We start from the raw sequence: 26,086 nt of genomic DNA on the forward strand, positions 1-26,086 counted from the left end.
CAAAATACGTGGAATAAACATGATTCAGATTTTTGAAAATAATGTATATTTTATTGTTAAAATCGCTTTGTATTTTGATTGATTTTGTGGATGTTATGATACGTTGATGTACAAAATTGGTAGCAGTTTGAAGGAAAAACATCCTTTAAAGCATATATGTATACATTTTCAATGTGGCACTCTTCCTTTAGTCAAATTTTAGTTCAATTCTAGGGGTCCCACATTTTTCAAATTGAAGCCTATACATGAACCTTAAAAACAACGACAACATATTTATTAGTAATCTGTTCAGTTGATGTATGTCACGGAAACGAGTGTTTGCAAATTGTTAGCGTTCAGTTTACTCATTTTATTGGCAAAACTTCTGACAATATTATCGTTAGAAAATGGGATAAGACAAACATGGTTTCATTTATATGTTAGTGGATCTGTGTATAATCAGATTCATATGCATATATTGCTTTATTATGTTTGTTATTCTGTACAGTTTACTGCAACAGCCTGCAACTTAAATGGAGACATAGCAAGGTAAATGTATTAATATTAATTAAAGTAAGTTAAATACACCAATTACCATTAAATGTGCTTGTTTATATTTTCATGTGTATATGTTTCTCTCAAAACCACTTATTCACGGAACGTTTTTGCCCTTTTTTTCCTAAACTGCGTGTTAAAATGCCCTTTTTCAAATTAATGCGCCATGTCCCTTTTCCCTCCTGGGAAAAACACTATAAATGAACGATAACCGATGGTCACCTAACTTGGGAAGCGGACAACTACAACGAGCGAGGCCTGGTATAAGGGAGATAACCCTGGGTTATGGTTATGGTTAAGGTTTTAATACTTTGTGCAAATATGTAATTGTCTTGACATAATGTAATCTTGAATAAGTATGGCTCTTAAAATTCTTCTTTATAATGGTCGTATGCATGTTTTATGTTAATACTTGTATATGTGTATACGAATGAGACAATAATAACGTTTGAATATTTAATATGCATAAAAACGACAAATCGAGATCTTTTGCGTACGAGTAAAATCAAACTAATCGCCCAAGCTGTTAAAATAGTCGCGCATCAGAATGAAGTGTTATTTATTGATGAACAAATGACGCTAAAGCCGAAAATTTGCTAATATGTCCAATATTCACTGATTTAATAAATATGTTTTCAATTTGAATGAGAACTATAATTTACTATGAAGAGCTCGGCTCTGGTACTTTGGTCTGCATTTTTAATGAGGATTTATAACAAAGTGTGGTATTTGAGATTTAATTATATATATATATGTTAATGCCGGGTAATTCCGTTATCTGTTAATATACAGCTAGCATCATGTGATGTTCAGTCCTTGTATGCAATGAAATACACAAACATATAAGATAATTTATAGTTTAGTTTTTACATTGGAAAATAACGGACCGAAACTTCAATTCCGTTAAATGTTCACGGTAAATGAAAATTTTGGTAAGGACTACATTTACCCGGTATTTAATAATGCTGCACATTAGAGAGATAACTACATCAATGCACAGGTTGTCATTGAACAGCTCGACAGCTGGTACCCGCGGGTGATAGCTTAGGTTTCACTATATACATTTAAACCATGCCACGAATAAAAGAACCCACAAGATGTTGCCGTCCATTCAATATTGCTCACATGGACGAAATCGTTATCTGTTGTGTATGCATTTACACGTCAGCAAGTTGTTCAGGGAAAATATAAGTTCCGTTATTTTGGCGATTTGATCATGTTGAGTAACACCATTTGGGAGTAACTTAGTTTGTTAATAATGAGTGCAAGATCTGTCTTTGGAGTTGTTGCTTCATTTTTATTGGTGGCATCGGTGATAGGTCAACAGTTTTCGTCTACTGTTGAAATCACCAAATTTTTAGAGAATGAGAAAAGTGTGCTTAATAGTTTACGAAACTATATTTATAGACAAGAAAAGATCGGACAACCCGTTGAAGAAAATATTAAAAAGTAAGTTGTAGTTTTAGTTCTTACATTTAACTAAAAAATTCCATTTGCACAACACAAGTACTTTCTCTTATTAATCGTTTTACCAATCGATTTGCATTATATGCTTTTATGCTTTAACAATTTATTTCCATATTTATACGGGTATTTACCGTCATATGTACGTATATTCCCCCGTGGGATGTTGACATTAAATTGCTATATAGTTTAGCTTAATTTGTGTTCCAATGTGGTAAATTTTTCCAAAAACATTTCTACACATTTAACTCTGCTTTTAAATTGCCTTTTGAATTAAGATGTGACGATTTCAGTGCCATTCAGTTGTTGAAAGACGAAAATAACAAGTCCATCTCTATTCTACCGGTTACCACTGCTTTGACGGTATTTCATTTTCTGTCTCGTGCATCGCGTGATTGGGCGAGATTACACGAGAGAGTCACGTGCGAAGAACATGATCAATGTCCGTTCCTCACAGGCGCGGATGGTAACTCACATTGCTCTTGTTTTGGTTCTCTGCATGCATGTAGCTCTACTATAAGTTATAGTTAAGGTTGATATACAGTAATGTACGTTTCAAACTTCCAGTCAACTGTTTACTAAAGCATCAGCTTCGTTGATATTAGTGCTGTCATGCCGGTTATCATGATCTGATTTGAACTCATACGATAACGAGGCCTTTCAAAGAAGGTCAGAAGGTGCGTTATTTCAGAAAATGCATAACCGACATTGTGATTTTTTATGTTTATCTTAAACAGACTTTTTGCGATATAATCAACAGAAATATATAATCTGTTTAAAAGAACATGTGCTTTCGAACATACATGTATTTTAGAATACGCATTTTACTGTGAATACTGAAATGATATCAAACCGTTGTAAATGATCCATATCATATAATTATTGTTTAATGTATCGAAACAAACCCAAATCGTTGCAATTAAATCGGAGAAATGCATTACGTCTTGGTTCAGTGATGTACATACATTATATTTATTTTGTTATTAAACCTATATTATGTCTAAATTCAAGATCATTTATTGACAGTTATTAACATTTCGTAAGAGGAATTGCTGTTGATGTTGACGATTTTTTGCCACTCTTATTTACAGTAAAATGGTTTATTTAAGTATTCTTGTCCTCTTCCAAACTAATTTTGCAATGCAACGTAATAGGTAACGAAGGATTTGAAATTATATATAGCTGTATATAAATGTAACACAAAAAATAATAATTGCGTAATGGTAAAAAGAAATGCTTACATACATTGATATGCTTCGCGCTCCACTTCAGAGCTTTTAATGGCATTATATATATGTAAAAATGGTCAGACGCGGCATGAATCAAAATATACTTGATATTTGGTAATTAATCAAGCATTGCGATATTGCAATATCCATTGTTCTCGAACATTGGATACTTTACTTGTATTACCAACACACACGCAGGTAATGCAAATACTTCGATAACCGATGGCCGATGTCAATTCGATAAAAGAGAAACACAAAAGCCATGCGCGAGAGGTAAGTTCATCAGTTTTTTTTTAAAGTTATATCATGAAGATAAGTTTTTAGACAAGGCAGGTGGTCGAGTTGGTAAATGGTGTGTCCTTCTATTGGGATAAAAAAAATTCACGGACGAATGGTAGATTTTTGCCCCCAAAATAGAAAATTCTATCGGAAAACAGCATAAACTTGAATAACAGTAAATATTTCAACGCAATAAAACTACTTAGAAATCTTGCAATACATTGTTTGATATATAGAGTAATCTCTGTGCTCCAAATACTGAAATGTTGACGGTATTCAATGAAATATAAACGAAGATAGAGCATGTTTTAATAGGTGGTATTCAAGAAGTTTCAGACACTTTGATTCCCGATAAGGGACACTACGGATAACAGAGACTCTCAACAAATTGGGCACTTGTGTTTTATCTTCTACCTGAAATGTATTTATGTATATAATTGCTATTCTTATCAAACATTTTGAAGTGCGAGTCAATGTGCATTGTCAAGCGCAACACACTGGGAATCTATGCATAACTTAATTACAAACACACGTGAAATGTAACCGATGGCGTTGTTAGTTTTCAAAATCACATTACTATTAATTTATACTATTCATGTTATTATTGCAATTTTTAAATTAGATTAAAATGTTTATTTATGTAGAAATACTTCAATTGACGACCGAAAATAGTTGTCTACATAAAGAACTTCTTTTAAGTGGTAACTTGAGATTCAGAGCGATGAAACTACAACGGATCGACGCGATCGCGTTTAATTTTACTTATAGCAGGGCTCTGAATAACGGGAGCGATGGGGGTCTTTAAGAGGCAAATACATCTATTTATTTTATACTTTCCGGTGGTTTATAGAGAAATATCAGTGAATTAAAACAAATAATTTCACTGTTTCAAACAATGAAAATTATCAGTGAAAATTATCGATAATTTTCACTGTTTATGTTAAATGACGTCATTTTTTGGACGAAATGACGTCATTTTCCCAACGTAATTCTTTAGTTAAACTCTTTAACAATGTATATAAACTGTGAAATAAAGCATAAAATAAAAAGAAAATTTGTTGGGTTCGGTGGATTATCGATTTTAATTCACTCGTGATCATATAAAATGTATATTTCACTCGTGGCTGCGCCACTCGTGAAAATATTATTTTCTATGATCACTCGTGAATTAAAATCGATAATCCACCGAATCCAACAAATATCCTCTATGTTCTTCATAAAATCCTATGTCGTTGGTGCCCATAAGAATCGCATCAACAAGACGATACTAATGGGTAGCCACAAAATTAGTAAGAAAATGGAAAACTCCCTTGACCGTGAGCTCTGCTTATAGGGAGCATTGACTTTTACGCAATGATAACTTTAGCTCGAAGTGCGATTCATCTGACCTTAAATCACTATTGGTTGAGTAAAGAGAATTTCGGACCTGCATCGATGCTGATATTTATATCTACGTTTAAGTTTTAGCTGAGTGATGCCTCATGACATGCTATCTGATATATAAGTAAATGACCTTAGTACGTTCATTAGGACATAATTATACATGCTTTCGATCAACCGTTTCGCAACAAAAAAACGTTGGTTAAAATTGTTTAAGCTCGTGTACTATGCGAAAATCAGGTGGTTGGGTGACTCGAAAACTGGAAAATATAAGGTCTTATAAAGACTGTTCTTATAAGACATATCGAATTAGTTTCACATTTATCTTTCACATTTATACAAAATCATTATATTTCAAAGGGATAAGAAAATGTTTCGGTGAATTCGTTTTGAGTTGTTCGCGAAGCGAACACTAATGTTGTTACGAAAAATTTCAAGTCGGTTCGGCTTATCTACGGAAAGCCTAATACACGATGATAGGGCGAATACCACAACTTTTCCGCTCACCGTCGAAATTTTATACTTCTGACAAGCGCACCGTATCGTTCTGTCAAAAACATGGCCTCAACCTTTTTGGCGAGTACAGAAATGAAAGAAAAAAAACAAGATAGAAGGTAAGTTGATAATAAAAAGATATTCCATCGAACGAAGTATACACTTTACATATAATTGCCGTTTACCGCATCAAAATTAAGTCGCTTTTAACTTCAAAACTTTGAAAACAATTTGAGCATGTCTTGAAAGAAGTGACTTTCATGACGCGAAAAATCGTATTTTTTGCAGATTTTAAACATTTTAAATGAAAGATTTTTTTTTGTTAAACGGTATTTTATGGTAGAAGAATCAATTTACAACACATTATGACATGCTTTATTGAATATAACTGTGATTTTTACATTTACACGTGTTAGCAAGTATGCACCGCTCAACACTGACATTATAGAAATATGGACACCGCTCAACAATGTCCGTAAAGGCACCGCATCTTATGATTTTTTGGCACCGCTTTATTCTGATATTTTTTCTTTCAGATGGAAGAGACGTTCCAATGTATGTATAAACAAACCAAAAAAACAAGAAACGGAGCCTTTTTCCTCTCGGTGCTGAATATGATACCAGCGCATCTCCAGGCGACCGTCAACCGGCATGTACCAGCTCGACGTATGTCACAGAGACACCAACTGAACAGTGCCGCCCAGCCTTCCATGACAATATTGTTAATGCTCCACACAAACGGAAAACCAAGAAAGCAAGATCATCATAAAAGAAATTATTTGAAAATAGCAGTTTAGAAAACATGACTGAAAAAGTGACACATCTATTACCAGGTTTCTTTCAAAAATTACACTCGGCAAATTTATGCTATGACTTTTGTAACTTTATCAATTTGGTATGTAACAACAAGTTTCCGCTGACAAATATTGCTCTGCTATTGTTTCTGGATGCTGTCAGGTGGTACGGTCTACCGATAACCTCAATGATGACATACAAAGAAGACACCATGAAATTCTGGAGAGTTGTGCAATAGATTATTTCACGGAAAAGTGTTAAGATTCATGTTTGGGGTCATAATTGTTAACAAATATAAAGCACAATATTTATTAAAACAATGTCAAATAATGGCTTCATACTGAATCACGATGGTAAAGAAGTGTACAAACCGTTTCAAAGCAATATTACAGTGTACTTTGAACATATTAGGGTTTCAATTTATTTATTTTAATACTTGACGGAAATAACTATATACGATTCGAACCCTTTACATCTCGTAAAAACGGACCGCGCTGTAATGTCTTATCTATGGAGACGTGCACTCACACGCTTCTATAGACAGTCTCAAAAAAGTTGTTTTTTATAATTGTAACCCCTTTTTTCTGATTTAAGTAGTCGAGAGCACAATTGCCATATACCCTTGGTTTTGGCCAAAAACACCAAAGTCATATTTCAGTAAATTTAACCAATGCAACATCACAATTCCCACTCTATAGATAACTTAATTTATTATTTCTTTCGGTTAGTTTTACACCAACATTTGCCTATACCTTTCTATAATCGTAGCTTGACATCTTTTCATTTACGGATTATGAATCTGAAATCAATAAATAATAATTATCAATTTTTATTGTATTATACCACAACAATAAAGATAAATTGAAACATGAGACTTAAACATGTGCCCTCCACGTAATGGAAAGCAAGACAATCGATCCCGGCAAACCTTTTTTTGGTGCAAGCATGTAATCATTTCCATGATAAAATTTGGGACATGTAACTTTGATAAATGGAAGATTATCGTAAATAAATTAAGCTCACGATGGCTTGTTATAGCTTATCATTTAAAACCACGTGCAGAAGTTAGCGGTGACGCGAATTTCAGTTACATGGAATATATATACGGTGCTTATAATCAGTGTTGCGCGGTGCATCGATTTTTATGTAAGTGATGCATGTTTTCACCAAAATTAGGCCTTTAACAGATATTGAAACAAACAGCTTCGTATGGCATGTTCTTTTTATATATACAATGATTTAAGTCTGTCACATCAGGTCTTACTCATCGAAAATAATCGGATTATTACATTTTTCTCACAAGTACGAATGGTGTCGAGCGCGACACGACTTTTTGTAAACACTTGTTCAAAGTCATGCTAAATATAAAACGACTAGTAAACTTTTAAATAGACGACATATTGGTTCAGATATTCGGTGGAGTGCTTCGCAAGTAGCAATCATTTTTCAGTGTCTTATAATAAAACATTTTGTCACCTACTTACCGGATTTGTCTTTGTCCGCAATGTTACTTTTCGTCAAAAGGATACGGTGCACTTGTCAGAAGTATAAAATTTCGACGGTGAGCGGGAAAGTTGTGGTATTCGCCCTATCATCGTGTAATAGCTGCCACACATGCCGTATCAGCGTGAGAAAGAGTTGTATAATTTATGCAAGAGGTTTGAGTTCTCCAATCATATTCATTCACAAATGGAAACATTATATGAATATCGTGTTAAATGTAATAGTTTCGAACGGAGCTTATATAGAAAAGTTTCAATTAACAATGATTGTGTTATAACTGTCGCGGAAGAGATTGTTTATGAATGATTAAAATAGTCTACTTTCTGTTGCGTCTTCACGACGTTGTATTTTTGCTGCTCAGCTCATTCATAATCTGAGGCTATTAATAGATGCGGCTGCCGATAAACAATGGAGAGTCCAATTGGACGGCAATCTCCACGCAGAGTTGTCGTTCCTTGCTCTCACATACACCTCAATGACGTAGTACAGGTCATTCATAATCTGAGTTTATTAATAGATTCGGGAATACAACGCAATAGTATAAGGTAACGCTGTTTATATTCTCAATTTATAAAACGTTGCACATGAGATCAACAATAACTTCATCGATACGATAGACAACAACACAAATGCTTCATAATCGCTAAAACCGAATATAACAAACAATTGATTATAATAATAATACGAATGGTCTGTTTCGTAACCTCGTTCATGCTTCTACAGCAGGGATTTCTGGGAAACGTTCTTTTGTTCGCAACAGATAGCGGCGATCTTTTGTATTTACGGGTGCTAACAATGCAATAGTAGAAGGTTAAGCTTGTTTATATACACAGTTCTCGATTTTTAAAACTTTGGACATGAATTCACCAATTACTACAGGCATACTTTAGACAACCTCAAAAATGCTTTATAATCGCTAAAACCGAAAACAACTAAATATAACAAGAAATACCTTTTAAAAATATAGTCGGCATATACGCTGACTTTGAAATAATGTTTGCAATTTACTTTTCTAAATAAATAAATAAAATGAAAACAAAAGTTTAACTATTGTATTGGGGTTTTTTTCACTTGTAAGTTGCATATTAAACGAATGAAATGTGTGTTAGCATAATCAAACCACAACTAAGTGTAAGTAGATAAAAAATATACTACGAGATTGCACATCATATGTGTCCTTACATGCCTTATTATGAGTATATTTCTTCACTATCGAAATATATCGTATGTTAATATTTAAACGCAGTTTTCTTACGACACATTTAAAAAACACGTTCATAACCGCGTCATGCGAAAATGGGTCTTATGCGTTTCGGCCAGCGTTTGTTAAACTCAACATGTGCATTTGCGCAGTCAGGTCAGAGGTGATGCTGTTCGCTATAAAATCACTCAATATGTTATGGTCTCATTATGTATCCCCTGACCAGACTGAGAGATGCGCAGCCTGAGTGGGCTATATATATAGTGGGCGCATATGGAATAAGACCCATTTTCGCATGGTGATGGTCATTAAAAATCTCATTGCGAATTGAAAATGGCACATTTTAGCATAATGCTTTTTTGATTAAAAAAAATGAATTAAAAATGGCAAACTTGTCAATAATGGCAGCCTATCCAGACGTTCACGAACGATTTCCAGACGTGCTGACCAAGTACGCCAAACATTGTGGTTGGATAATTAAACGATTTCCTCTTATCGTGACACTCTACTATTTCGGTAATGATTGTTTTCTCATCTTGAAAGCAAAACTGAAATTCTGTGAGATGGATTTTAACTCGTAATTGTAACTGGGCCATAATTTGTGTCGTTTGAACTTACACTGAACAGTGCTACATCCTTTGCACTGAGCACAGACACAGTGATGTAGCCAAAGTTTAGAGGTTGTATCTCGAACCAGCCTATGAAATATTCGAAAATATTCATGCATGTCTGTTGACGATATGTAAAAGTCATTAAGATTAAAAGCTGTGTAAAAAACAGTTTTGCCGAAAAAGCGCATTAGTGCTCTATCCCTATGTTTAGGTCAGAGTTGTTGACACCGTGTGAACAGCTCGGGTAACTAGTAATGCATTAACAACAATGTACGGGTCAACAGGGCTGTCTTTATGACAACCTAATTCGTGAGTAAAAAGTATTGCTCGCAGATTTATTTTTTTATTTATTTTCATCAATTATCTTATTGTTTATTTTGAATTTGTATATGGTGTCCAAAATCAAAAGTTTTGTACAGGGAATTTTCATCATGAAATTATATTCTTAGTGGGATAGGTATGCGATATTCCAACAATTATATTCATTTAATATGATATTGATTGCAAATTGTCTTTATATTCAGTTCTCATTACCATTTTCATCATACTTTCTATGATTTCAGAACGTCCGAAAAGAGCCATGTTGTTGTTATTTTGTCTAAGTTATCTCTATGAAATAAATAGGATGACAAAAATTGCACACAAAGCTCGATCCGTGCGTTATGACACACTCTTTATAAATTTGAATGCCGTGTGTTCATTTCAAACTTGCGATTAATTTTGAAAAATGAATTGCGTCTTAAGGACGTACGCGGCAGTTTAGTTTTACGCAAATATTTTTTTTACTGAAACACCGGTTGCGAAATAAGTGCAATATATTTCGGATAATCGGATACAAAAGAATGTAAACAATATAAGAACGAAAGAATAACAAAACATGATTAAAATGAACGCAAGGAAAAAATGGACAGTTTTTTGTCCATGAAAATTAAATACCTTTGATATGCGGCCGTCCAACAGATAAAGCGTCGTATCGGCACGAAACGATATTTTGGGAAACTGCGATGATTGATTATTTAGCTAAAAAATACACTCGATGTAAACATGAGCGTTGAGTGGTCTAGGCGGGAGGCTTTTTACTCCAGAATCCAGGGGTCAGTGGTTCGAGCCCTGTTGAGAGTTACTTTTTTTCTTTTTTTTTTAAATTGTTGTCTTGTTTTTATTGGAGATTTTTAGTTCAACTGTTTAAATTTACCAATATAAAGCATTTTAAGTATTTTATGACAAGCTTAACTACATGCCTAAATCTGTTCGACGGCCTCTTTTATATATTGTATACATCTTGTTTTCAGTTATTTACTGTATTATTATTATTTATTCATATTGCTACACATGATTTGTGTTTTCATTTACATCTACTTTTTCATTGGCATACAGCAATACATGTACTAGTATGTGTTTTGACCTGCACCAAGTACATTGTTTTCACTGTGTTTTTAAATTGTATTTTAATACATGCAGCAAAACTGCATTTGTGAACAAACGACCCTGGTGACCTATTGTTTTCTGTTTATATTTGTATTGAGTCATAACTCATTAAACATTTAGGTAAATTTGGAAAAAATCTACGTGGAGGAAGTCATGTTAAAATAAAAATGACTTTGATGCATTTGATTTATTTTCAAATGTGAAATTCTGTTGTTTTTGTTGATGTTTAAAAAATTGATAAAAACATGTCTCAATGGATTCATGTTAAAAAAAAAAATTGCAGTCAAATTAAATCAGTAAGACATATTTTGTGAGAAATTTACAACACTTTTCTCATTAATTTACTCTAGTTTTTATGTTATTACCTTAATGGTGAATTGTTATTGTGCTGAAATATGCCTGTCGTTCATGTGCGAATAAATAATGAACAACACTAGTGACCCATGATTTTTATTTTATTTTTCTATCCACAACAGATGGTTCTACCTTAATACCAAAAATTATCAAATTCTAAGTGGAGCAAAATTTGCATTAAAACTGCCGCCTACGTCCTTAAATTATAAATAGCTTACAACTTCAGTGCCTTCAGCGCTTTGATTGATTAAAGTCAGTACATAATTTGTCTATGTAATGCCTGCTTACTATAACGGTATTCCACAGAGAATTCTTCATTTCTGATTCACTAAAAAGAGTGTGTCATATCTGCTAAAAAGCGTCGACTGATCGGGAATAGAAGTACCATTGTCAATGAGATGATCGGTTAAAGAAGAGGCCATGAAAATTTGGCGCCCGACTCTTTAAATATTTATTCGAATAATAAGCACTTTCTTGATTTATTTATTTGATTTAAGTATTTTTGTTTAAATAAGTGCTGATCATCCAATTCATGCTGATTTTCGATGAAATCGTATCGTATTTGTTTTTTAACACAATCGACCGTTTTTTTTCCGTGAAATTTTATCTACGCAATACGCTATACCATTAATCGACCAAACCATGTGCCTCGTCTGAAAACCAAATGAACATTACGTAAATGCAAAAAGCTGAAGAACTCTTCTCTCGCGCGTGGCTTTTGTTGTTCTCTGTTATCGAAGTGCCATTCGTTATCAAAGTACCCGCATACCCGGCGTGACACTGAACAAAAAATTACTTTCAAAACTTGAAATGACCTACATAATCTATTGACGCAGTTTCTTCAATCGCTGCATTTGCACATAGGTTTTTTTCGTTTGACACGAGTGTATAATTATGTACAGTTTAATTATAATAATGTACAACGTGTTTACATATATACTCATTTCATGTATACAATTACTACTTGCCAGTTATTGACGTTGTAAGAAAGCGTGAAGGGATCCTTTGGCCCGAAAAACGTGACGTTATCCAGGCAGCCCTCGGGGTCCTGAACGTCTGGAGCGTCTTCGACCTTGACCTCGCCACATTGACGTCAGGGGCTCTGAGCACGGGGCAGTCTAAGCCAATGTCTGGAGACGACATCTTCTTCATTGGCAATTCTGCAAGGGATTCTGGGAAGTTATTTGAAGCAATCACGTGGTTTCAGTATCTCGTAGACCATTGGTCAAGCTTCAAAGTCCATGAAGTGAAATATACTGCGTTGGTTAGAACACTTGCCATGGCACTAAAAGAGGTATCAGTATATGCGTTGTTCCTTTAAACTCTTCGTATATCGTATAAAGGAAATGTGTGACTTATCTTTTCTTAGGTGTTGAGTTATTTTATGTTGTCGTCATATATTGGCCCTGGGCTATTGCTGACCTAAGAGAAGATATATTTTGCTTTCCTTATAAAATTTAATTTTGTTCTATTCTCACTATTTCATGCTGTTTATTTTCTTAACCCTTAATTCTTCTGAATTTCAAAGTACTACTAAGTATCTCAAAAAAGAGCCTAAAATGTCATAAAATGTTCAGAATTTAACTAAATACTAAAAAAAGAAACTTTATTTACTAACGGGTAATCTGTGCGTATTACTCCGGAGTATAAAAGTAGTATAAACCGTGTTAAAATATACCGGTAAGTATTCTCTTCAATTGGTGTTTATATAAAATGGATTATTGCAGTACCAATCTACCGAAATAATAGAAACATAGCCATCCATTAATTATTTTAGATCCGCTTTATAAACTGATTTTATGTATTGATATTTGTATTGTTTTCAGTACGGGATGACACAGCGAGGTATAGAGCTCTTACAAAAGGCGAGAGATAAAGGTAAAACATATTATGTATTATGCTCCGCGAAGGGGGAGCATAAAGTCGCCAAGTGATATGTTCGTTCGAATTCCAATTTTACGGAAATGAATTTGCGTTGATCTGATAAGAATTAATCCGACATGGCCCGCCCGTCACCCTTTTCGTTTCTGCGCTAGATCTCACATGTGTGTCAGATACCGATGATCAATTTAACCCTTTAAGCGCTGGAACCGAATTTTGAAGGCCTTTGCAAACAGTTTGGATCCAGATGAGACGCCACAGAACGTGGCGTCTCATCTGGATCCAAACTGTTTGCTATTCTGATAGTATTCTTTGAAAAAAAATCGAAGAAAATGCTAATTTTAGAAATTCAGCAGACGACATTTTAGCAGATGACAAATTACCCACCATGCAAAGGGTTAATGGGACGTGTTATGCTGCTTCCAAATAGGATGATTATTTGATTTCATTATTATAAGGTCATTTTGGGTCCAATAATTGTTCAATTAGTTATTGCCATTTGATTTCAATTCTCGTTACTGCGCGAGATCTAATACACTGGTCAGTGATCTGAATATGATGAAATGTTATATGCAGCAAACATATAGGGTTGACATTTCAGGTCGGTCCGGTCCAATGTTCATTGAGTTATTTGCATTTGATTATTGAAAAGGTCAATGCCTTATGGGTATTGTTCGTACCAATTCGAAATCTCAGGATCTTATTATGAGATTTTGATTAAATATTTTGTGCATCTTCATTATTTGTGTGGACATGCGCATAAGGGGAGGTCGTTCCGCTACATAGATTTTGCAAGAAATTATTGTCCTTTACATAATAATTCCTTTTGGCGTTGAATCTTTATGTTGTTCCGCCCCAATACTTGTTCGGGCAGTAACAGCCTTTTGATTAATAGTATGACGTTTTATAATGAATTTTAAATTTGTGTTTCATATTATAGGAACTAATGATCCGATTTTGATGAAATTGAATATGTATATCAATGTGTGGTGGACATACGTATTTTGTTATATCGTTCCGCTCCAGTGAATTTGATGAATTTTACGTCTTTTAAATAACACATTATTTCCACTAAAATGACCCATCCACAATGTTCATCGTCGGTAAGCATCCAAAAGTCTTGTTTCATACAGTATAGCAAGATATGCTAATGTATAACTAAAAATGATATTGTCTTGATTTTAACGCGCTATTATGTTGATAAACATATTGATTTTCCATTACAGAATCGATTGTAAGATGACCTTTTCACGTTTTTGGTAAATTGACAAAATTGAGAAAAAAATATGTATCAGATTTGCACATTTTTGTTGTAGTTATGCGAGGAAACAGTAATAATGCACATTAACCATGCGCTTAAATATCAATTTTATGAATCATTTAATGCTTTAAAAATCCCTGAAAATTATAAAGCGTTACAAAATCGATTGAATAAATTGGAGAGTTATGTTGTTATCGTTATATTTTGTGACATTACTAGTATTGCTTGTATAAAGTATAAAATACACGATCATGGTTGGCCGAGTGGTTTGAGATATTTGACCAAGGATCGGTGGTTCGAGCCCAGTTGTAGATTTTTTTTTTCTTTCTTTAATTTTATTCTTGATGTATACTGAAGCTTTTTAGTTTAAATGTTTACATTTATCAAGTTAAAACATTAAATGACAAACTTCAAAACATGCAATAATCTTTGAAAATGCCCCCTTTAAATGACATTGACACTTAAATATTAAATAAATTAAAGTGATGTTGACGTACTTTTTAGTAATTAACATTATAAAAATTTGGTTTTCGCTTTATTTCTGTATTTATCCCCACGCTTTTTGAAAAAAAGGTGGGGATATTGTGGTTATCTCCGCCGTCCGTCCGTCCGTCCGTCTGTCTGTCTGTCTGTCTGTCCGTCCGTCCTGGCCACTATCTCCTCCTACACTAAAAGCACTAGAACCTTGAAACTTACACACATGGTAGCTATGAGCATATGTGCGACCCTGCACTATTTGGAATTTTGATCTGACCCCTGGGTCAAAAGTTATAGCGGTTTGGGTGGGGCCGCGTCAGAAATTATCACTCATTTTTTTAGGTTATTTTACATTTACTTCTTTATTTCTACACCGATTCACTTCAAATTGATACTGAACCTCTCTTATGACAATTCGGTCAATCTCAACCATGCATGGCCACATTCCCAACCCTGGGGCGCCCCGCTCACATAGGCCACACCCACCAAAAATTTCCATTTACTATATTTTTTTCATTTCTACACGGATTCACTTCAAATTGATACTGAACTTTTGTTATGACATTAGGGTCAATCTCAACTATGCATGGCCCCAATCCCAACCCTGGGGCGCCCGCCCACATAGGCCACACCCACCAAAAAATTCCATTTACTATATTTTTTTCATTTCTACACGGATTCACTTCAAATTGATACTGAACTTCTCTTATGACATTAGGGTCAATCTCAACTATGCATGGCCCCATAACCAACCCTGGGGCCCCGCCCACATAGACCACACCCACCCAAAATTGCCTTTACTATAATTTCTTCATTTCTACACCGATTCACTTCAAATTGATATTGAACTTCTCTTATGACAATACAGTCAATCTCAACTATGCATGGCCCCATTACCAACCCTGGGGCGCCCCGCCCACATAGACCACACCCACCCAAAATTGCCTTTTACTATAATTTCTTCATTTCTACACCGATTCACTTCAAATTGATACTGAACCTCTCTTATGACAATACGGTCAATCTCAACTATGCATGGCCCCATTACCAACCCTGGGGCCCCGCCCACATAGACCACACCCACCCAAAATTGCCTTTTACTATAACTTCTTCATTTCTACACCAATTCACTTCTAATTGATGATGAACTTCTCTTATGACAATACGGTCAATCTCAGCTATGCATGGCCCCATTACCAACCCTGGGGCACACCTAGGTCAAACATTCGGCGTGGGGATACGCGTCGGCCTCTGCCGCGCCATTTCTAGTGTTTTATTGTTTTAGATCTATATCTATATATATATATAGATATAAAAACACCAGTAATGGAACTTTAACTTTCCCACTTCAACTTGCTCGGTATTTGCTTATAATCACTTTAAGTCTGCTACTGAGGACTACGTCGTTTTAATTTACTTAGAGCCCGCCGACACAGCCTTGGTTCGAGACTTGAATTATTTGCTTACCACGACGGACGGCCGTGATGTCGGCAAGGCTCTGCAACCTGTTCAAGCACCAGCCGACGATGTTGCGATACAGGAAGAACGCTTTCAAGACATTTGCAGATCGTCACTGAATAAGGTTAACCCATTTATGCTTAATGGACTCTCCCAACCTTCTAAATTGGATCAATTTATTTCCAAAATTAGGGATGTCAAGTATATTTATTTTTATATTTAGAATATTTCTTACAGAAATTCCTTTAAGCAAAATGCGTAGACCCTGATGAGACGCCGCATCATGTGGCGTCTCATATTGGACTACGCTCTTTACCAAGGCCTTTTTTCTAGACGCTAGGCATTATTGGGTTAAGACGTTTGTACCGATAATCACTGCTCCTCCCCCTTTTTCTAGTCCAGTATACTTTTTTGTGTGTGAAAAGACGTGTATAATACATGAATTAACTAACATTGTTTTCATTTCTTTTTAATTTGACTAAATGGTTGTGCATTTCTTGTGATGTTAGAATGTGATATATATCGTTTGTTAGAGCGGCTAGAATAAAATAAGGCATAATTAAAATATAATAAAAATTTAATTTAAATCATATTGATGCCTTCTATCAATACTCTACGTGGGAGAGCATATGGGTTGGCTGGAGTCAATGTCATGTTGTAATGACTAAATCAGAAAAAAGGTTTTTCACACATTTTCGAAATTAAATTGGGCTGATGAATGGTTGTTTGCTTGTATTTTTGGATAAAATTGTCACGGCGAATTGGCGTCACCTTTTATGAAATATGACATACATGTAGTCCAATGGTCATAAACTTGCGCATGAGTTTTCGCAATGGATTTTCTTACTTATTTAGTATATTGGAACCTTGTTTGAAGTGATTAGATGTGGAATTAATGATGGTGTGGTCGCTGCTATTAAAATAATGAAATGTTATTGTTCAATTTATTGTGTAAATACTGTTTTAGGACAAGCATCATGAGTACTTATAGATTACTATAATATCTTAATTTATTATATTCATATTAAAGCAACATTTGTGAGTATTTGTAATCACAGGACTGGCCGGTAACGCCAAAACAGTTGCATTGCTATCGTCTTCGTCTGTGGAACTATTACGGATTCTCGAAACTGGAACTGTTGTCATGGCTACCAAGAATAGAATTAATTTATGACGTCATTAACAAAATGGAAGCTGGAACGTTAATTGCACAATCTGGAAATGAAATAGTGGTATGAAATATTGTTGGAAATATAAATAACTTACCGCTTGTAATGTATTTTCATAATGAATGTAAATAAAATCGGTGATATTTAATTTTTATTGTTTAATATTTTGCATTCAAAAATGCTTAAATACATAGCTTCTGTTTACGTCTTGACAGCGTGTATTAGAATATAAGTATAGAAACAATTTGTTTCAGTTTAAACAGAGGGACAGGTTAGGGACCACAGCGTATGGTTTAGTGGACGAAAGACACCTCAGGTATTATACAGTATTGTCATTGAAATGCATATCGGACAACGCACTGTTAATTTGAATGTGACCGCACAATCAACTGCTTAAAACAATCAACACAAAAATCGCTACAATAACAATAGATTTTTTTAAGCCGCAAAGTCCTATTAAGGAAAATGACAAGGGCAAAGTATCCTGTACATTCTGAATTATTTATCTCAACTCAGATAAGACTTGAGTTTCCACTCAGCTGAGTATTGAGAATGTTTGCAAGCTAACGAGCAATCTCAAATCTCAGCTGTATTAAATGAGTCGCGTTCTGAGAAAACTGGGCTTAATGCTTTTGCGGAAAGTGTCGTCCAAGATTAGCCTGTTCAGTCCGCACAGGCTAAACAGGGACGACACTTTCCGCTTTTTTGGTATTATTAGTTTCAAGGAAGTCCCTCCTTACAGAAAATCAAGTTTAGGCGGAAAGTGTCGCCCATGATTAGCCTGTGCGGACTGCACCGGCTAAACCGGGACGACAATTTATGCACATGCATTATGCCCAGTTTTCTCAGAACACGAATCAAATAGTCTTCCAAAAACTTAGGGTTCAGTCAGACAGTAAACTAAAAACTAACGACTGTGGAGACCACATTGAGAATGATGATCATGCTTGGCTCAAAAGTGAGAGAAAAAAACTCAACGTTAAGACATAATATAGACTTAAGTATATTCGTAATACTAAGCACAGGCATAGCCATGGTTTACAATCACTGTTGTTTGTTTACATGTTTTGTAACTGGTTAATAATACTTATTTAATGACAAAATGGGACAGTTACACTTTCCACGGTATATTTACTATTAACGTTTGAATCCCGCTTTCAGCGCTCCTATATGCGAGTGGAACAAAGCGTTCCCTTCGCTGCTCACGAAGGTCACACAGCGCCTCGAGAGCGCCACGCATCTGTACCTGCGCCACGCATACAAAAACCCGAGCAGCGACTGCTTCCGCGTATGAACGCTACTAGAAACCCCTTTTGCCTAGTGGACTCTCCCATCCTTCTAAATTGGATCAATTTATTTCCAAAATTAGGGATTTCTAGTTTATTTATTTATATATTTAGAATATTTCTTACAGAAATTCCTTTAAGCAAACAGCACAGACCCTGATGAGACGCCGCATCATGCGGCGTCTCATCTGGGTCTACGCTGTTTGCAAAGGCCTTTTTTCTAGACGCTAGGCATAAATGGGTTAAAGCATGATGCCTTGTAATTTCATGCAATTCAAATGACTTTTAGGTCTAAATGTTTCATACAGATGTGAAAAATAATGAGCATGCAGTCGATGGAACTCAATATTGATAAAACGCACATTGAGGCCTATCTCTGACGGACCCCGTCGCCAGCACATACATGTTTGTTTATAAATGACCAACATTATGAAGTGGCTATTTTATTTATTAAATAACATACTGTCAAACAAATCGCTTGTTGTAAGATCAAAATATTGAGGCTCATTGTTAATTCCAAAAGGTTCAAATGAGACTGAGTTTCTTACTGAATCGTATATGTTGATTTGTATATGCGCATAGTCGATGCAAGTTATTAATATGCATGACTTCAAAAATATGCGATAACATAGATATAGATTATAGATCGGTACACTTGGAGGTCAAGTTGTTCAAGTTGTCGCATAGCATGACTCTATGATTTCAGATGTCCAATCTTGGCCCTGGTGTACCAACGTGGCCTCGAACGGATTACTTTGTGAGTGGATATTATTTGTATTCATCGGGTCGAATTTTGAAGTAGCAACATGCGTGCCCCAATTTGTCCAAGAGTTAAACGCTTAATTGTAGATCGCACTAAATGCTGTGTTGTTGGTGGAGGAGGGTGGGGCAATGCGTTGTTTTGTATTGTAACCTCTTTACTATGGGATGAAAACGATACCAATCACGATGCAATCACGATCCGAGAACCCGAGTTCTCGATGCGACATCGCGAAAATAATATCGTTATCGCGCATCGTAATCTCAGGCCTGAATCGTGTTTTTCTGTTTGGTAAAACAATAATTAATCATGGAGATTCGGCTATCGGAGCATTTATGTAGCTTATTAAAGAAAGCTCAGTCACTTTGTTCAAGTAAGCGTCTAAACTGCACAACTTGTGATTTACGCCGCCGTTACAAGTCAGTTAAACTTTTTATATCAAAAGGTTTACAATTATTTATAGGACAAGGAAATGTTCTTGCATACTCATACCGGAAACAGACTGGCAACCATCATGATTCAAGTAAGTGTTACATGTTCGCCAATTGTCTCGATTCCGATGTGATTGTTTATCTGGAACAGCGCGTCAATTGCGTGATTGCGTGCTGGGTTCGTTAAGTCAAACGGAATTGTTTTACATTACGACAATGCGTACACTTTATTTAACGAATACTTACTGTATCATAGAGGGTTATTTTGTTGATGAATGTTTCAGCTAAACGATGTTGCACATGGCGGACAACTGGTGTTCCCGCAATTGAATATCACCATTCCTACCATACAGGTACTGCGAACATGACTTCGCACATATATCTTACGTATATACGTGTCCTTTAACTCCTTCAATGTCATTTAATTTGCATAGTTACTTATACGCCTGCAAAAATCTCAGAAGACAACGTTGTGTTGTTTGACAATGTGTTATATTTGTACATACGACAGAAGTCAATATTCATTCCAAATACAGTGATGTGGGTTTTTTGGTCTACGTGTAAACAATGCACTAGTATATTGCAATAATAGGTGTATCGGTATTCTTAAGGGAAGACAGCAGTTGAATATTTTACAATATAATATATTTATTTTATGCTTTCCGATGGTTTTTAGCGAAATATCAATGAATAAAAAGTGTTGCAAAAATAACAGAGAAAATTATCGATTGTACCGGTATACGGATTTGCTTCCTTTGAACATACATGTAATAACATTTCGGGGCACCAAACGGGGAATAATATTGTCCGGTATTGCAAAAATATAAAAATAATCATTTGTAAGCATTAAACATGGGCCACTCGTGAAAATATCATTTTCTTTAATTACTCGTGAATTAAAATCGATTTCCCATCAAATCCAATAAATATCCTTTATATATCAATTAGCTTGTTCAGACAGATTTTCACCGTATGTTTACTTATTCAGTTACATGAGCGTGTTACACGCGTTTTTATTTCGTTCGCTACAACAGGGTTCCGCAGTGATATGGGAAAACTTGAAGCGGAACGGACAACCAAGTGATCGGTCCATACACCGGAACTGCCCCTCACTGGTCGGGCCGCATTGGGGTAAGCCATAGGGATACTAGGCATTTGATGAATTGATACTGTCCTTTAGGCGATAAAATCTTCTTTCTTTCAACTCATCGCATCGACCCTATTTCTGTACCGACTCAAAACGTTTTTGGTATTCAGGGTTGAGTTTTCGATTATCTTTGCTTCATTTGATTCGCTAAATCAAATTTTACATTAATAGACAGAGTTTTTAACATTTATTTGGAAGCTGTCTATCATTGAATACCTTAAATTAAAGAGACCTTTTCACATATTTCGACAGATATTTAAGTTGGTCAATAAATGCTTTATATTGATAAATATAAACATTGGAGCTAACTCCAGTAAAAAAAAAACAAGAATAAACTTTAAGAAAGCAAAACAAGTAACCCTCAATTTGTCTCGAACCACTGATCCCTGGAGTAAAAGACTATATCTGAGACCACTCGACCATCCGTGGTCATACAATGAGTGATGTATTTAATACTCTATATAAGCAATCCTCGTAGTGTCACACAATATAATGACAACAACAAAAGTCTCCAAATTATTTAGTCCTTTTGCGTTGCAACGCTGACTAATTTTTAGGTTTTTAAATCGTCAAAAGATGCAGATAATAGATATTTTAGAGCATGGTAAATGTTCGGTATTACTGTTTTCTCACAAAAAGCATAACTACAGCGAAATTTTGCAAGTCTGAAACCATTTTTTTTATTTTGTCAATTTACCAAAACGTGTATCATATTCAATTTGAACGGGAAAATGCAGACCTGCTTACCATATCGTTATAGTGATATTAAATTAGCATTCAACATTGTTTGGTCATCTTAAAACTATCGCGCAACAAAATATTTGATATAATATAAGGCAGTTCATGGTTATTCTCCAAACAGTATGACATCTACGTCATTTTTATTTTTGAACACAAATTGCATGGCTTCGTGTACGTTTCATAAATGAATTGGACACTTGTTTCTATTATTGCAGGCCTGTTCAAGAATGTCTTCTATTCCAATCAACTGTTTCGGAGAAGATGCATGCAGTATAAGAATATCTTATTTTCATAATGTATTAAGGAAATGCTTTTAATCAGTAATAGTTACGTAAATCTCATACCCACGTGCTAGTGAGTTTTTATTTAACGTACGCATGATTTTGTAGAGCGTGTTTATATATCTGCTAACTGTTTGTTAAGTTCAAAAGATAAACTATTGGATAAAAATCATGAACGCATGTAAAAAGAGTATTATCTAGCTTTTGAAATATGCAGAATTTATAGAAGAATGTATCTGTGAATGCATGCTGTATACACATCATGTACAAACTCCAGAAATAAACATAGCTATAATAAAACGACAAGCATTTAATTCTCAATAACGACGCATACACTATTCAGAACGTGTTTGTAGTATGACAAGAATGTGCTTATTTTCCGCCGCCGGGTCTGAAGCCACACCTACAATGTCCGTCCACACAGTGCGGGGTGTCCCTGTCACACTGGCAGTCGGAGGCCAACTTGCATGTGGTGCTAGTACCGCCTCCACTACCAGAATCTGTAAGGACAAAGATCTTTGAACAACTGTCGCTATATGTATTGAGGATTAATATCGATTTCAAGTTAAGATCGTATTATTATTATTTTTTATAAGTGGTCGCATAAAATATGTTTTGACGATGCCGCTAGTGAAAATATTCATGTGTTTAATATGGCAACAAATTTGGAGTGAGGTCAACACATTTACTCTTCACTTTTTGCTCTTGTACGTTGAAGTTATAAGTATGACGTCATATGCTTACAAAAATCTTCACCTCTTGCTCTTGTACGTTGAAGTTATAAGTATGACGTCATATGTTTACAAAAATTAAGCGTATGAAGTATGAAGATGAAATATAAATCTCTGAACTTTAATCGCTAAGTATATTATGTTTCAATATGTATTATGTGTGTTCAATGTATTATTATACATCGAGTTAAGTTAATCTTCTACTGTAAAAAGTTATTGGCCCAACATATCTCTTAACATTTCCAAAATGCACTTTGATGGCGGTGGCCTGTTCGTGCAATCATTACTTGCACCAATTAACTTATTTTTAAACGCATATATACCGGACTTGATGAATTAACCCAAGTTTTTATCTATTTACATGCGAGTAAACAAAAGTAACAGTAGAAAATACTTTGCAACGACAGGAAACTCATTAAACTGCACGATTTTTTATGTTTAAAGTTAAAAAATACAATATTACCAAATCGTATGTCACAACACAACACACAAAGACAAGACATTGTGCTTGTTACGAAGTCATATTATTTTTCCGCGGGCTACATCTTAGTTTATGCACATATTCCCCAAAATGGGATGTGCGCTTACGAATCTGCAGAGAGGAGGTACCATCAAGTCTCTGCAGAGAGAAGGAGGTACCATCAAGTCTCTCTGCAGAGAGAAGGAGGTACCATCAAGTCTCTGCAGAGAGAAGGAGGTACCATCAAGTCTCTGCAGAGAGAAGGAGGTACCATCAAGTCTCTCTGGAGAGAGAAGGAGGTACCATCAAGTCTCTGCAGAGAGAAGGAGGTACCATCAAGTCTCTGCAGAGAGAAGGAGGTACCATCAAGTCTCTGCAGAGAGAAGGAGGTACCATCAAGTCTCTGCAGAGAAAAGGAGGTACCATCAAGTCTCTGCAGAGAAAATGAGGTACCATCAAGTCTCTGCAGAGAAAAGGAGGTACCATCAAGTCTCTGCAGAGAAAAGGAGGTACCATCTGCAGAGAGAAGGAAGTACCATCAAGTCTCTCTGCAGAGAGAAGGAGGTACCATCAAGTCTCTGCAGAGAGAAGGAGGTACCATCAAGTCTCTGCAGAGAGAATGAGGTACCATCAAGTCTCTGCAGAGAGGAGGAGGTACCATCAAGTCTCTTTCAAAAGAATAGAGTGAATTGATTAAACCTTTGATTTCAATCGAGATATAGAGTGAAATGATCAGTATATGCCAAATAACATTTCCAGTGTAATGCAATTCTTTCGAATATCAACTCAATAACAAAAAGCTTGTTTATGTCAAATTTATAGCGACTCGTTGATCTCTGTTTGTATACTTGAATAAATTTGCCAACAAATATGCAATATGTTGAATAGTTTGAAACAATAATCGTAGCAGGAAAATTTGAACAAAAACATTTAATTGCCGGGATTTCTATCCGGGAACTCTGGAAGCAAATAAACGCGCGCTACTACTGCACAACGCTGTCTTTATTATGGAATGGCTAATAAGAAATGAAAAATCTAGTTATATATGGGCCGCGCTTTGTGAAAGAGGTTTTAATGCATGTTCGTAAAGTGTCGTCCCAGACTGTGCACAGGCTAATCAATGAACACACTTTACGCTTTTATGACATTTTCTGTTAAAAGAAAGTCTATTCTTAGCAAAAAAACAGTTAAGACGGAAGTGTTGTCCCTGATTAGCCTGTGCGGACTGCACAGGCTAATCTCGGACAACACCTTACGCACATGCATTAAACTTTTCAAAAAGCACGGCCCATATGTTTTCTCCGAATTAACAATACAAAGTATTGCAAGCGCTTGTATTCTCCAAATAACAATGAAATGCTTTTCAGGCGCTTTATTATTTTAAAGATTTCAAATGATGATTATCCATTAATAAAATAATATTTGAGTTCATGTGTCTCGTCGTTAAAAAAAATTGTTTTAAATATACAAAAATTCATTTTAAAAAAATCGTCAATTTGCCAATAGTCGAAAATGTCCATTTAACAATAGACAACATGAATGGATTATACGTACCAAGTAAGTCTGTGTTACGCGTGCAAGCTTTTTTTACTTTCACGTGTGCAGGAAATAAAATGCCACTTATATCGAGGGAAAAAAGTACAGACACTTATTTTATTCTTAACCAATTTGAAGCATGACGAATAAGACGTCAAAAAATCCAGCAATTTTACATCGTTCAATAAAACTGCTTATTATTTTCACATTTCAAATTATAATTCACTTTGGAAGGTTGCAGAAAATGCATGGATAATATACAAGTACCGCTAATCAACAAAACAATTGCCAGTGTACCGACCGCAATTGATACTCTTTATGACGCAGCATGATGACAGCTATGCACGTGATTGGGTTTACCAGAAAGCCAAGCCCTAGAAAGTCTAACCAGTTAGTCACGTGCTAAACATTCGTACCAGATGGACACATGCTGAAAAGCCATATCAGCTAAGCGCGTGCTAGAAAGTCTTACCAGCTAGGCACGTGCATGCAAAGTTGTGGCAAGTGAGGTGCCAACCCGCTCCACACACCTCGTGGCTGCAGTCGCTTGTGTCCCTGCACAGCTCCGCGTAGCACACAGCTAAACAGTGAATATTGTTCAAACTATTAAAAAGAATTGTTGGAAACAACATAATAATATTATTATATATATTTATTATATATATTATATATATATTATATATATATATTATATATATATTTATTATATATATTACAGAGCAATGTAATATATTATATTACATTGCTCTGGACTGCTTCCCTATTTCGACCGCTAAAAGATGCAGCGGGATTAAGTGTTGCGTATAATAAATGAACTATTTATATCATTACTGTTTGATGATCATTTAGATTCACGCCAACGTGTGTTAACAACAATTCAAAGCACCTTGTACCGTAGCGAATTTTTTAAGCCCAGGTATTGATTACGTAATATGTTTAGAAAATTGGTGTATAGAAATAACATGATATAAATACTACATTTTGGCATGTAAATTGACATTGGATTTTGAAAATGTTGAAATCTCTTACCCAAAGTCACTGCGAAAATAAGTAAGGTCTTCATAGCTCAAGTTGTTTCTAATGATCACGCTCCGTGGTCGTCTTTTTATACCTGATAGGGCCTGAATGACAGCTGGCAGGCTATATATGTGATTCGTCATGCAGAGATCTAAACGCGCTATAAAGACCAACCAA

The 26,086-nt window shown here is 35.2% G+C and overlaps 2 protein-coding genes across 4 annotated transcripts; one reads left to right on the forward strand and one right to left on the reverse strand.

Moving 5' to 3' along the window:
* The first annotated feature begins 1,579 nt into the window (after positions 1-1,579).
* Positions 1,580-22,465, forward strand: LOC127871420 (prolyl 4-hydroxylase subunit alpha-2-like). 3 transcript variants are annotated; one of them, XM_052414332.1, is made up of 13 exons: positions 1,580-1,983; positions 2,292-2,464; positions 12,245-12,567; positions 13,100-13,151; positions 16,314-16,474; positions 17,409-17,582; positions 17,774-17,835; positions 18,681-18,807; positions 19,512-19,562; positions 20,029-20,088; positions 20,281-20,349; positions 21,031-21,127; positions 22,100-22,465. In XM_052414332.1, the coding sequence occupies exons 1-13, from the start codon at positions 1,793-1,795 to the stop codon at positions 22,177-22,179; spliced, it is 1,620 nt and encodes a 539-aa protein (XP_052270292.1). In that variant the 5' UTR covers positions 1,580-1,792; the 3' UTR covers positions 22,180-22,465. The 3 variants fall into 3 exon arrangements, with proteins under 3 accessions (XP_052270292.1, XP_052270293.1, XP_052270294.1); XM_052414333.1 differs by lacking the exons at positions 1,580-1,983; positions 2,292-2,464 and adding an exon at positions 7,167-7,322; XM_052414334.1 differs by lacking the exons at positions 1,580-1,983; positions 2,292-2,464 and adding an exon at positions 8,162-8,224.
* Positions 22,461-26,086, reverse strand: LOC127871423 (serine protease inhibitor Cvsi-2-like). Its single transcript, XM_052414343.1, has 3 exons — positions 25,922-26,086; positions 25,365-25,472; positions 22,461-22,665 (listed from the first exon to the last, which is right to left on the reverse strand). The coding sequence occupies exons 1-3, from the start codon at positions 25,953-25,955 to the stop codon at positions 22,538-22,540; spliced, it is 270 nt and encodes an 89-aa protein (XP_052270303.1). The 5' UTR covers positions 25,956-26,086; the 3' UTR covers positions 22,461-22,537.

Source organism: Dreissena polymorpha, chromosome 3 (assembly GCF_020536995.1).
Source record: "Dreissena polymorpha isolate Duluth1 chromosome 3, UMN_Dpol_1.0, whole genome shotgun sequence".
NCBI classification, from domain to species: Eukaryota; Metazoa; Mollusca; class Bivalvia; order Myida; family Dreissenidae; genus Dreissena; species Dreissena polymorpha.

Coding starts and splice junctions, on each gene's coding strand:
- LOC127871420 (XM_052414332.1), top strand. CDS start 1,793: ATGAGTGCAAGATCTGTCTTTGGAGTTGTTGCTTCATTTTTATTGGTG. Junction 1,984..2,291: donor GTTGAAGAAAATATTAAAAA/GTAAGTTGTAGT, acceptor TGACGATTTCAG/TGCCATTCAGTTGTTGAAAG. Junction 13,152..16,313: donor ACAAAAGGCGAGAGATAAAG/GTAAAACATATT, acceptor TAATTTACTTAG/AGCCCGCCGACACAGCCTTG.
- LOC127871423 (XM_052414343.1), bottom strand. CDS start 25,955: ATGAAGACCTTACTTATTTTCGCAGTGACTTTGG. Junction 25,473..25,921: donor TATTTTCGCAGTGACTTTGG/GTAAGAGATTTC, acceptor TTCACTGTTTAG/CTGTGTGCTACGCGGAGCTG. Junction 22,666..25,364: donor TGCATGCACGTGCCTAGCTG/GTAAGACTTTCT, acceptor TTGTCCTTACAG/ATTCTGGTAGTGGAGGCGGT.